General features: G+C 36.7%; 1 protein-coding gene across 3 annotated transcripts in view; it reads right to left on the reverse strand.

Moving 5' to 3' along the window:
- Positions 1 to 740: 740 nt before the first annotated feature.
- The window catches only part of KIDINS220 (kinase D interacting substrate 220), a 71,958-nt gene continuing 58,469 nt past the window's right edge, over positions 741 to 14,229 (reverse strand). For 2 of the 3 annotated variants that reach the window (XM_082757701.1, XM_082757700.1), the window contains 4 exons: positions 7,849 to 7,995; positions 5,987 to 6,085; positions 4,648 to 4,896; positions 741 to 3,137 (listed from right to left, as the gene is read on the reverse strand). In XM_082757701.1, the coding sequence (XP_082613827.1) occupies positions 1,866 to 3,137; positions 4,648 to 4,896; positions 5,987 to 6,085; positions 7,849 to 7,995 (1,767 nt within the window). In that variant the 3' untranslated portion in view covers positions 741 to 1,865. Of the gene's footprint in view, positions 3,138 to 4,647; positions 4,897 to 5,986; positions 6,086 to 7,848; positions 7,996 to 11,039; positions 11,073 to 14,229 lie in introns of all 3 variants that reach the window. The other variant, XM_082757699.1, reaches the window with a different exon arrangement.

Here is a 14,229-nt window from a genome sequence, read left to right on the forward strand (position 1 = left end):
AAAGCAATGCTTGTAAATATCTTCCTGAAACAAAACCAAACAAAAAACAACCTTCTTCATCCCAAAGATTCCAGAAAAGTGAGTGATACATGGTCACTTCCATAGGAAGGTCATATACTGAAAAACTGTTCCCAAACTTTCAGCAAAATACCATGAAGCTACATCGGCTTTGGAGGGTTGTTATTTGGTTTTGGGAGACTTCCAAACTAGTACCTTTTAAAACTACCTTAAAGTAATAGTCTAATAAAGATATGTGCACACAGATTCCCGTTACTTCTGTAATGCACCGATTATATTTTAATTCAGTTGAACACAGCAATTTAACAGAATCCAAAAGTGCAAAAGAGCAAGTTTCCAGATCTTTAAGTACTAGGCATCCATGGAATGAAAAAATAAAGCTGGTCTTTCTCTGCTTCCCTATGCCAGAGTCAACATTCTCTTGACTTGGATAACAAAGGCCATGACCACACGGTCCTGCTGGAGGCATCTGCTTGAGATGCATGAGATCCAAATAGGGAGGTGGCCCCCTCTCCGCAGCTCAGCACTTCCTTTGGAAATGTCTGCTTTGCCACCTCCATGTATCAAATGTAGTTTTATACTTGATGCTTACTTAGTATCGTATTAATAACAGTATTGTTTTACTGCACTCTTCAATTAAATCTGTGATGTATTTTAATCAAAACAACATGTACAAAACATTATTATCAAGTGAAAAAACAAAATACCACTGCAAATAGAAATATGGACACAAACTCAATAGGCCAATTTATTTTTTATTCTCTTTGTACTACCAGAGTCTAGTTTGAACAATTTTTCCCCTCAAAATCATGCAGATTTCACTGGACAGTACAAGTATTTACTACAGTAACATTCAGGTACATTACTCAGATGACAAAAACTTTCAAATACTGTACTTCAGAAATATAGGAGCTGGCATACAGCTCAGACTAGATTCCAAAAAGTACATATTACTTTCAAAACAGCAAAAACTACTCATTTTTTCTTTCTGGAACCAAATGGTAAACTCTGTACCAAGGAAAGATCATGCACAGCAATAGACATTCCTTAAGTTCAGACATCATATTCATACTTTATCCTTAAAATATTTTAAAGTTACTCAGTTGTTTCCATCTATTTAGACCAGTGACCGTACCTATAATAAATAATGAATTCACTAAAATGATAAGGCATTACCTTATAAATAACTGCCAAGTCCAATAACACATCAAGACAACGTTCCTTAAAATCTTTATCACCATTCTATCCAAAGTTCACAAAGTCAACAGCAATTACCGAACATACAGAGAATAAAAGTAGACACATAGCCAGACAGGTACCCTAACATTTAAATTTCAACATATGTAATATATGTTGCACACACTAATCCACTCGTTAATGCAAAGTTTGATAAGGCTGTCACAGGTTGTGATATTTTATCTTCTGATATCTCTGATGTCAAATGGCAAGGACGCAGTCTCCACTTTATTTGTAAGTACGTGTGTATGTAAGACTTACATGGAAAGTTTGGGAGGGATAAATATTACATATCCCAACACAAACGTAAAATCACATTTTAATAATTAAACCATACTTAATTCTGTAACATGTGCCCCTGACCTAACCTTTGCACAGTGTTAAGGAACTGTTTTTCCATCCTAACAAATACTGGTTTTTTATTTCTGGGGAAGGTCTGAAGTAATTTTTTTTTTCTAAAGGGTCTTTCTTCTCTTCAAGAAAATGACTGAAAATAATCTAGACCTTCTATTACAGTACTGAAAACTACATAGCTTAGTGTAACTACACACTGAAAGAATTCCAAACAAGCTACAAATCACATATGTACTCTGTTTTAGCCTGGCTTCTTTTTACAGGATACTTTCTCTCTCTTCTCCAAAACCAGCCCCTTCTGAGGCAGTAACAGTGTTGAGCTCTGATGAATCTTTTGAAAGCCTAGTATAACTTGAACGTTGGCTCCGTTTGTGAGCAACACTCTTCAGGTTCTCGTTCTGAACTGCAGTTGAATTGGAACCTGAGCTAGGGTGCAAGATAATTTGAGATGAATCTCTGGTACCTTGTATTTCTTCAAAATTTTGATTAGCTCGATTGCTTGGAGCACTGTTATTATTTAGGGTTACTGTACTAGGGGTTCTATTTAAGTTATAGACTTTCTGGCAGGCTGGCCAGTTTTCTTCTGGGCTACTTGCTATTAGGCTGCTTTCTGATGGGCTCTTCTTATCTTCTGAGCAAATAGACATACGAACCACAGCTGGATCTTGAAGGCCACTAAGGCTGTGCGGAATTCCTCTCTTTGCACTATGACTGTCATCTTCAAGCTCAATGAGATTTGCCTTTTCAAGCTGTGAATCATCTGCTCCTTCATTATGGAGGGAATGATTGGGAGAACTTTCGTTGGATCTTACACCAGAGTCAGACGAATCTTTTTTATCCAAAAGGGCATCTGTCAAGTACTCCTTTGCTTTGATGAAGGTTCTAATAGGTTCGGATCCATGTTCTGGAGATTTGGGTTGTTTGTCGATTTTTACATCTGTTTTCTTATCTTTACCTTCCTTAAGAAGTGGGGTATTATCTGACTCCTCAGTTCCTGACTCATCTTCATCACTTGGAAGCTTCTGATACCGGAGAGTAACTCCCTTAAGCTTTAAATCTGCAGCCTGGAAAATACTTGTTCTTTCTGAAGACTTCTTTCCTAGCAGAAGCTTGGAACCAGATTGATCAGATTTTTCATCTTCTTCAGTAATAGGATCCAAAGGAGATGCATCATTAGTAGAAACACCTGAAGTACTGTAATCGATAACATCATTCCTCTTCATCAGGAAGGACTTTCTTCCATCATCTTGTTTCTGCTCACCATCTTTTCCTTTTTCTTGTTCTGCACTCGAATGCAAGGAACCCCCTGATGTACTCTGCCCCATATAGAAAGCACTCGAACTATGAGGGGAAGACCTACCACTTACTGTAGTGGAACTGGCACCTCCTTCTAACTGTGACATTTGAGCAATATATTCTCTATATGCATCTCTATATTCTGCCTGTACCTTGTCAGTGAGCTTTGATATTTCAATACTTGAATCTTGAGAGTTAAGACTTGAAAGACTTGGCGTTCTGCGAGTTTGTGACTGGGGAAAAAAAAAAGAGAATAGTTATATGAAATATTTATTTTGACTTTTACTGATCATTCTAAGTTAAGTAACAAAGCATGAAGTTTGTGCTTATTTTTTTTTTGTTATGATTAGTCATGCAACTGAAATTGTCAATGTTATATGCTCAAACCCCTCAGCAAGCAGCATATGCAAGATCTTCAATCTACTGTTCCACGATTTCCTTTCTATTTCTTTACTATAGGATTACTGCCAGCTTTTTGTAGGATCAACAATGTTATGTATATACTAGAATACTGAGGAACAGCTAAGCATGAAAAACTAAAATGTTGGTTAAAGGACTTCTATATGCCCTGACTCCTGCCCACAGCAAAATGTAAGTATCTCAGAAATATTAACACTTGATTTTTTATGCATTATTCGCTACTTTTTATCCATACTCACAGCAGCTATAGTTCTTCACTAATGAGAATTATTTGATTATGTTGTACATTTCCAGGAATACTCCTTCCCTGTTTTCTCTAGAAGAGCAAACTACCTTCCTCACTCTTTCAATTTCATTTCAGATAACTCTATGGGCATCAACTATTTTTTAAAACTTGCATCTTGAAGTGTTTTTAAAAGAGATTTTCTTACACTTCTTTCTGTGCTTTTGACACAAAAACAAGGTTAAAAATTTGAGTCATGCCACTTATGTTTTGAAAAACATACATTGATACTCGTAGCTGTAAATGGAGTAAGGGTAATCAGGATCTTACATATACGTGTGCATATACACACTCAAATACATATCTGGGATATATATCCCAAACCTCTTTTCAGCTATATTTTTCCTATTTTGATGGGACTTTCAAGATTTTCTAATTTAGGCCTCCAAAATCAGAGATGAAAAAGCTGCAACATGGATTTTTTGGGGAAATTCTGACCACTATTTAGATAATTTAATCATTCATTAGCTGTATTGTCTTGTTTCTTAAAAAGGAAAAAGAAAAGCTCACACTTAAGATAATTTCATAAGATAAAAAACCCTGACCATAACCTACAGCAGAAACTATAGGTACAAAAGGATGTGAGCTGTGGAGTGTATGATGAGAATACGTATTGTCAAGACAATGCTCCAATGTCCTGAAGCATTGCCTGTTTAAAAAAATAATAAATATATATGTAATCTTTTAAATAATATAACTTCTGTCTAGCACATACTTAAAAAAAAATCATACACAGTGTGTATACTATAAAAAACAGAAATCCTGCAAAACATTACTGTACGCAATAGCTTTGATTTTTCTCTTCTCGAGGAGTGATTACTGGAACAGTTTTGAGATGGGAAAGACTAAAGCCCTTGACTCTCAGAGAGTATGATTTAAGAGTTCTCATCTCTGCTGCACTTCAGTCTTTGTCAAGACTGAGAACTGGAAGTACCTGAACTGTCACAGCAGATTTACTTCTTGACCTGTCTGTACCTCAGAATGTAAAAAGCCTGTTACTGTACTGGTAAGCACGTAGAACACATTTTTTTATTAAATACCTGCCAACTTAAGTTACTATGGCGTGGAGGAGCTTCATCAAGACCAATTGTGTTGAGTTCTTCAAAGCTGAAGTTAAGCGTGTAGGGAGCTTGACCAGAAAGACCTGTAAGCTCAGTGTGAGGCAACTCAGTGCTATGCCCAGGACGACGAGTAAGTTCACTGTGAGAAATCGCAGAGGCAGCATGCTCAGTCGTCCCACGAGGATCTTCCTGAACAGCCTGATTTTCTGAATTTCTCATTTCAAGTATCTTTACACACACACAAAAAAAAAGACAGCGCAAATATAATCATATAAATAGAAAAAAAAAATTAAAACTGTTAAAGAAGGGCTGCTACATATACAATTAAGCAATTCACAAATATAGAAGTATACTTGCATATGTGTTTGTGATCATGGCAAACTATGAAAAAGGATCTGTTCACAGACCTAGTACATTCATTGTCTTTACTACAAACCACATTTTCATATTACAGATTTTTCTTGTATTTACAGAATTACTTATTATTACTCAGACCACTAAACCAACTTACATGCCACAAAACACTTCCAATAAATTTTTGTAAAGGAGTGATAAATTACTGATCTTAAATTAAAAACAAACGCTCCGTTTTATAGCTTTAATCAACCTGAATCTAACAATAAATATTGTCTTACACTTATCACTGTTTTGAAAACTGATTTCACAGTTCATAGACTCACTGCAATTTTCAGAAAGAAAACTGGCGATATACTAAAAATACTTAAAATAAACCACAATTCTCTGTGATGCATATCCCTCACTATAGAACTGACATTCACTCTCAAAGTGGGAGGAGGGAAATTAGATATCTATATATGCTTCAGTAGTAGTATACTGTGAAAATGCTGCACTGAATACAACTACATGTCAATAAAATATTGCCCGTTTATCTGGTTGGCTTGATCTTTAGCTTCAATTTAATTAAAAATAGTGCTTATGCAATTGGCTGATATGCATTTCTAACAGCCTGGCTGTCCACTTCCTCTCACAAATGTACTTTGAACTCCCTGACTAACAGGACGGAGGCCTTAAAGAACTAAGTTCTGACATTTCATGGAAGTAGTCAAATTTTATAAAAAGAGGAGGAAAAAAAATCAGAATTCACAATCAAGTAAGGCACAAATCCATAAATAACTAGTTCTTGGTTGCAAATACTCAAGACAAAAAGACAAAAATCACAAAATAATAAACACGTGCTTTAAGATGTTACTTATTGTTTTAAGCATAATAACAAGCAAGCAATACAAAAAAAATTATAAGGTTCATAACAGAAAAGACTAATTTATGGTGTCCTGAAGAACTGAAGAGGAGGTCTTACCATGCTCCTGAACAGGTGCCAGTCACCAAAATTCATACTCATTTCTTTTTTCAGTTCATCAATGTTGCACTGAGCCAAGACACGTCCATTTATATTTGCCTAAAAAAGTAAAAGTAAAAAAAAAATAACATAAGTTACTGATACAAGAACTGTCGTGTGATAGTAACAGACCAGAGAGGTGAACACACTGATGGAGACTACTACAGAAATTCCTCAATATATCTTTTAAGTCCAATTCTACATAATAAAAACATATTTTAGAAGAATATTACTTGGTGATTGCTGCTGGAGTAGAAGAACCAGTTTCATGAAAAGTATGAAAACATTTTATTAAACCCATCAAAAACACGTATATGAAAGGCAATGATTTTGTTCCACAAACATACATAAGGAGAGGTAGAAAATGGTCACAGACAATAATCCATATTCAACTGCCTAGATTTCTCACACTCACAGCGCAAACACTGCAGACATTCAGGTATTCAGATTATCAGGCTGTTAAGTCCCAAGTATCACCTGACCCCTGGCTTGAGGCATCCAAGATCTACACCCAGAAAGTTCCCTCCCTGCACAAATACAAGCTCACATTCTTGCTGTCATCAGAAACCCCTGGGATGGAAGACCAGATTTCTATTTTCTTCCCCCCAATCTTCCTCATAACTCAGAGATCAACAAAGAAGTGCCTAAACACCATTTATATCCCAAGAAGGTGATTCTTTACGTTGGACTTAGGTACGCTGTACTTAATTCCTTTGAACAGCACCAAATTCAATATAGAACCATTTCCACTGTGAAGTAAAGGGTATTTTTCTTTGTACCATGTATTGGTGGATGGGCAGAATGTAAAAGAGGAATCATGTCTTACAAGGGTAGCTACAAAATGGAAGACTTGAGTTGAGCACTCTGCTTAGCCTTAGGGAATTCAATACTTCAGTTGCCACATCTCAGTAAGATGTATTTAATCAAATTTAATCAAAGGAAAAAGACCAGACAGACGTTTTCTTTCATTCAACCACTCATAGTAAGAAATACAATGAAATAAATAAGAAGAATCTCAGAAATAACTGAGGAGCACAGTCTTTTAGCACCATAGAGCCACTGAAGCAACTGCATTTTTTTGCAGCTAGACCTAATGAGCTACAATCTCACATTCAACTTCTTGCTTTAAGCAACACTGCTGATGCTTCTGGTGATGAACTTGTCTCCTATTTCTTGAATCAACACTTTCCCAATATTTTAAGATATGATAGGTTCTGGCGCAAATCAAGCTCAGCAAAACCATTCACTAATTACAATCTTTTTTACAGTATTCTTCCCTTCTTTCTTCATAAAAAGAGCACACGGAATGGTGAAAAAAATAATAAAGACAAAAATGAATGTTTTAATATCTCACAAAAAAGAGTAGCAACAGCAAAATGTAAGCTGGCCTTGTTCTGAGGCAAATAGGTGTGGAATGTGATAGGAGAGAAACTGAACTGTCTTGACCACTCATTTACAACAAAAGATATTAGACAACTTTTCAAGGGGAAAAAATAAGCTGCTACCTAGATGTAGAACACATGTACAATACTATTCATCTAAATACAACAATTTAAAAATCATTTTTCTTGTTTCTTTTCTCAAAATAACCAGTCTCATTAACATGTATATTTCTGAGTTTATTTTTCTTTTTAAGAGAGTTTTTTCTCTGAGAAATACACACTTGTCTTAAAATGCCCTTTTAACTTGGCTCAAATTAAGATGTTCTGATATTCAATGTGTTTCAACAAACATTTCCAAAGAACAGAGGCAGTTAAATATTTCCTTTCACATGTTATGTCTGTGTTTAGGTATTAGATGCACTAATGAAATTCAGCAGATACCTTTCTTATAGTTGCAGAGTACTGAGGGAGCATGCTCTGGTCCAGACCATCTATCTGTTTTAGCTTCTCACAAACAGCTTCCACGCTCATTGTGCTCAGAGACACATGTGATACTCCTGTGGTCGATCCTGTGCCTGCTCCTCCTCCCTGTAAGAAGTGAGAAAACATGCATAAAAGATGTGTTCAAATACTCAGTACACCCAGAATTTCTCGATATACACGAGCACAAGCCAAACCGTGTTCAACTACATTTTAAAATTAAGAGATGAGAACAAGAAAGCACAGGCATTTTAATTAATATCAGAATATCTATATACTGGGAAACACTCATAGTCTTTGTATGAGAAAAGCCAGAGCATCTTGAGTCCTGCCTACGTGAGAAAACAACCCTTAAATCATGTTATTTAAGAAAACCAACAGAAATCAAGAATATTAAGTAAGGGTTAATCATTTTCAAATGCATCTTTTTACAAAGTTTCCCACTGATTTTAGCAGTTAGTGTGTTTTTGGATGTTGGTTATTATTGTTATTACTACTTTTAAATAACCCAGACAACTTTTTCCTGTCTTAAAAAAACTCCTGGTTTACCATTAGACAAAGATGACCTGAAACACAGCTCCTCAATTGCTTGGATTCACTGGGTACTTTTAACCGTATCTGCTCATTTTGGTATCACCATCAGAGCTGGGAAATACAGTGCAGCACTGCTGCTGCCCTCCAAGATACTGAAAGGATGTTTCATGTATCTGGAGCTTTGGCAAAACTTAAGTAGAAAGCGCTCACATCTCAGATCTCTAATGGAGAAGTTGCCCTGATAACGTTGCCAGCATCTGGGCATTTCCAGGAAAGTGTGGAAAACCAGAACAAATACATCTGCACACAGTCAGCATATTAAGACAGTGTTTTCTCAAAAAAACGAAAAATAACACCCACATTATTCCTGGATGGGCAAAGTGCAAAGATCTGAACAGTTAAGTTAGTTATCTCCCAACTCCTAAAAGCAAAACCAGAATTAGTTCCACCAGGTATGCTTTTTTTTTTTTTCCCACCCTCCTCTGGGGAGGGAGGTTGTACCTTCCCTTTTTCTGAACATGCAGTTTTGGTTTGGGCTCCACAGAACATCCACCAAAGTGAAGCTCCTTTTAGGAGGATGCAAAATAGCTTCTGAAGCTTCAGAGCTCATCATCACATGCATAAATTTAAAAGTACATTTTAAATCTCCAAAGTTCAACTAATCAAGTTAGGCTATATTTCTTAATCACCAATTAAGGCTATTTTTATAATCCCAATATGTTGTTTTTGCTTTTGTTTTTAATTTTTAATTACTTCAACGTTATTTAGTTAATCTTGCAGAATTAATCAATTAATAGATCCAAAATAATTACCTACTAAAAGCAAGAATTATTACACTTAATGCCATTAACCATATCTAAATTGTCTAAAAGCAGAGTATTTGAGAAGAAACTATTCATTTATAAAGGCAACAAACCCCAAACTCATTCTCGACTACTTTAACCTCAGAGTTATCTCATTGTTTTCGGAGATATCCTGATCTGGGGAGGTTGGCAGATTTCCCACCTGAGGTTCAAGGTTCAGATTGCACACTGGAACAGGCTCCCCAGGGATGTAGTCATTGCACCAAGCCTGTCTGAATTTAAAAAGCGACTGGACTGTGCACTTAGTAGCATTGTCTAAACTTTTGGGTAGACCTGTGCAGTGCCAGGAGTTGGACTTGATGATCCTTATGGGTCCCTTCCAACTCGGGATATTCTATGATTCTGTGACATGTAATTCCCCCCGAGTTCTCTGCCAGATATGCTTGAAATGGTCTCAAAACAGGTGAACAATCAACTTCACTCAAAAACACCACAGGAGGTAGTGGGGATCCTAAGCACCCTTGACTGAAAACAGAGCTGGGGCTTCTTCTTCTGACCATTTACATAATCGATATTACATGTCAACTGGGCACTAAATAAAAGATATTTCTGTTTTCTGAGTAGGTAGTCTACCTAAATCATTGCACCTTAGCATTGTCCTTTCAGTACAATCCAGGCACCTGGTTTAGTGGCATGGTAATCCTTCCAAGGCCAAGCCACTTACTCTTCAGATTCTGCAATGTTTCCCTAATTACGTGCCTACAACACCTAATTAGTTAACACATTTAGCATGTAGGGAATTCAGATCTCAGTTTAACCTGATTTTTAGTACAACTAAAATCCTCAACTAGATAAGGATTTAAGCCAACCAAACTGATGATGTTGACAGGAAAAAGTTTAATCTACAAGCTAGTTATTGCATATTTCTAGTATTTTTGTATATTGTTGTAATATTCTGCATATTCATATTCCTGTAAATCTGTATTTCTTCTCTTAAAGCCATTTTCAGTTTTTCTTCAGACTCCTAAACAGTTTTGTCTAATATTTTCCCATAAACACATTATTCACTATTGCTACGAGTTTAACACATCAATAAACAAAAGGTATTATGTCAATTCAAATCCTAACTACCTTTTTGAAAGAACCTTTTATCGTTTAAAACAGAAGAAACAGTTATAGCCAGAATCACATTCTGGCACTGCTAAAGGAAATGATCCCTAAGCAATGTGTATAAGCAATCGCCTGTGTTCACTAAATTTATTAGGTGGAATATCTATCAGTATCTACACATAAATGAAGTTTTTAAGACACTTCTAATTTAACAGTTCTCCTTCAGATCAAAATATTTCTTTAAACAGTCAAGAACAAGTCATACTTTCTGCATGCATTAAGAGTTAGTTTAGAAAGTCCTCTTTTCTGTGTATAAAAAATATATGGAAAAGCAGTCTAATATTTAGACTGTTTTTGTTAAAGCGTGAACTGTTTGAAAGAGATGCACATTAATCCAAATCATTCCTTATAAAAAGCACTCTGAAGAGTAAGTAATGCAATAGCTTTAGGGATATTGTCATCATGTAAGTGAATTAAAACTGTACTTAAACTGACACATTTTTCAGCCTTAGTGGTTTTGTTAAAGATGCTTAAAGAACATTAGTCAGAAAAGTATTTGCCATGCAAAAGCTAAAAGCAGCTTGTCAAAACAAACCTCAAGGCTAGTAATGAGCATTAGTTTACAGACAGCCCAGCATGAAGTGCCAGTATGACAGCTTCTGAAATGACTCTAAAAAGTGCGTAATTCACAGAAAGTGGCTGTACCTGTCTTTGTCTGTTTAACCCAGACTTACACGGCTTTGAGGAGGAACAAAACAGAATGAGAAGAAACAACAGCTTAAAGTGACATCAACAAGACTGAATATACAGGTGACATGCTTTCAGGGAAACAGAGGAAATCAGCGTTAGGACAGAAAGGTACCATACAGGGATACTTTCATAACGTGATGGAACTTTTAGGACAGACCTTCATAGTACCCATTTAGGATATGCTACAGAAGACCATTTTCCCACGAGCAGACTACTCTGTTTTGGACTTGTAAAACAGCACAGCATTTGCTTGCATAAGAGTTTTACACTGTATTTCCGATGGAAAATCTTGCTGTTAAACACATTCTCCTGTCAAGATCACATTATACTACCTGCATTTCAAATCTTTGAAACCTTCTACTTAAGCATGCAAAATAAAAAAAAAATCCCACCACCACAGCACTTAAAAGTTACTACTAATAACAAATAGCAAGAGTAATGAGTAAATATTCAAAACGCAACAATGCCACAAAAGCATAATGTTCACTCATGCTCAAACTTTAGAAAAGCAATTCCCATTTCTTAAAGGGTTTTCTGTATTTATCTACAGTGCATGCACTGGGCCACGTTAGCTTTCAACCAAAGAACGCACACTACATTTTAAGGTATTACTCATTCTATGCAGCATGAAAAATGTATTGAAACAACATAATTATATTGCAACAAGCTGTATCCTAACAAGCCATAATTAACAATGCAAACTGAAACAGCCAACTAGGATTATTACGGATAACCACTTCTAAAGGTAGCTTGGTTTCTAATATAAGAGGGGACACTATGGGTAAGACTCCAGCTCAGTGAGAAATTCTTTAGAAGAGCATTGTAGAAGTTTTTGCAGCTCCTGTCAGAAATCAACTTTTGTATAGTATAGTAAATACATTAAAAAAAAAAAACAAAAAACAAAAACAAAAACATATAGTTTATATTGGTAAAGTCAAGTCAGCAGAAGTGCATGTTTGCCTCTGTCCTGGTTTTAGCTGGAATAGAATTAACTGTCTCCCTAGTAGCTGGTGTGGTGCTGTGCTTTGGATTTAAGAGAAGAATGATGCTGGTAGCACCCGGGTGGCTGAGCTGTGGCAGAGCAGTGCTCGCACTGCCTAGGGCTATTCTGCTCCTCACTGCCCTGCCAGCGAGTACCTGGGGGGGCACCAGGAGCTGGGGGGCACATGGCCAGGACAGGTGGCCCAGGCTGGCCAAAGGGGTGTCCCACACCACTTGGTGTCATGCTCAGCAACAGAACTGGGGTAAAACAGAAGTAAGAGAGGGATGTTCAGAGTGATGCCATTTGTCTTTCCACGAAACCGTTCCACGCACTGAGCCCCGCTGGCCAGGCAGTGGCTGACACCTGCCTGCCAAGGGGAAGAAGTGAACGGGTTCCCTGGTTTGTTGGCTTGCACAGGCAGCTTCTGCTTGCCCCAGTAAGCTGTCTGTGTCTCAACCCATGAGTTCTTCCACTTTAACCTCTCCGATTCTCTCCCCATAGCACCTGGGGAAAGCGAGCAAGAAACTGGGTGGCACTGAGCTGCCTGCTGGGGCCAACCCACAGCAGCCTCCAGCACAGATGGGCAGAGGCTGCTATCTCCAATCAATAAAGAAATTAGGTATGACTTAAAGCGGATACCCTAAAATTTGCAATGCATTTACATTTTGATACAACTACATAGACGGTATTAGTAAACTTAATGGTTTGACATCTATGTAAAGAATAATAAACTATGGTCTAAGATAAACAAGTTTTAATCAAAAAAATCCAAATACAGATGGTAGCACAAGTCAGATTATTTATACACGATTGACTGTTCTCAAGGTATTTCTGATTTTCATTAAGCTAACCTAGATTTATGTTGATTTTACAAGATAATGATTAAGATTTGAAACTTCAGAACAACGGCAGGGGCCTTAACATACATACAATCCTCAGCACAGCTCTGTCAGCTCATGCAAGGAATAGCATGATGATCTGTATAAAAAAAGTGATACTCCTGAAGTTTCTGTTTCTTTCTCTGTAAGATTAAAAATAATGATTAATTCTGTTTTACACAGAAGTAAAATCGCAGTATTTCTGCCTTCTTTCCAGATTTCTCCAAGTCATTTCTGATTCTGCATGTCTTGTTTTCAGTCATCAAATCAGTTACACACCTTGGTGCTCATTAACTATTTTACACAGTTGCCCTTTAAAAAAAAAAAGGTTATTTCATTACTTTACATACACCAATCCATTTGTTAAGACACAAGGAAAAAACATCTTTTATCTAGTGGCAGTGATCCATCAGTTGAGAGCTACCTAACTAGCTGGGTAAAATTATTGTACCTACCACCTATGGATAATTGCAGTACCTCAAAAAAAAAAAAAAAAAAAAAAAAAGTGTAATACTGTTTCCTTTTAACTGTGCTTTCAATAAAGCACTGACAAGATGCAAAAGGACTGGGAGACATGGGACAAGAAGATACTGAGATAAGTAATCAAACATGGGGAAGACATCAGCTTCTCCAAAAAATACACTACAAGAAAACATTACCTCAAAGTCATCCCTTCACCCAAGGTACCTGATGACCTGGGAAAGAGAACTTTAGGGTAAATTCTCCATTGCATTTCCATAATTGCTAAAGGAAGGTTATGTGGAATTAAAAACAGCAGTTCTGGGGTCTGTGTTTTTCTTTTTTTTTCCCCCTTTTCATTATACAATGAGAATACTTTTTTGTAACAATTTACTAGAAGAAAAAAAACAAACAAAACACCACCACTGAGATCTAACTATAACTGTTGCCAAGAACTACTGGCAGCAATAATTAAGAAAAAGATTAAATTGTGTTAACCTCTTTGGTATTGGATTTTCCACCGATTCCCAGTTAGAATTAAGACAGAAATCCATAAAGAAGACACCTTTGTGCAAATACTTACAATAAAACAAAAACAAATCGTGGAAAAGGCAGATGTCAGCATTCTGACTCAAGAATAAACTTATTACCTGTAATTTTACTTTTAGTTTATTTCCATGAAACGTTGCTTTATATTGTGTTAACTGCAATCACAGAATAACAGAATTGTAGGTGTTGGAAGGGACCTCCAGAGACCATCGGGTCCAACCCCCCTGCCACAGCAGGTTCCCTAGAGCAGGCTGCCCAGGCAGGCGTCCAGACGGGC

Source organism: Aythya marila, assembly GCF_965140915.1.
Source record: "Aythya marila genome assembly, chromosome: 3".
Classification (NCBI taxonomy): domain Eukaryota; kingdom Metazoa; phylum Chordata; class Aves; order Anseriformes; family Anatidae; genus Aythya; species Aythya marila.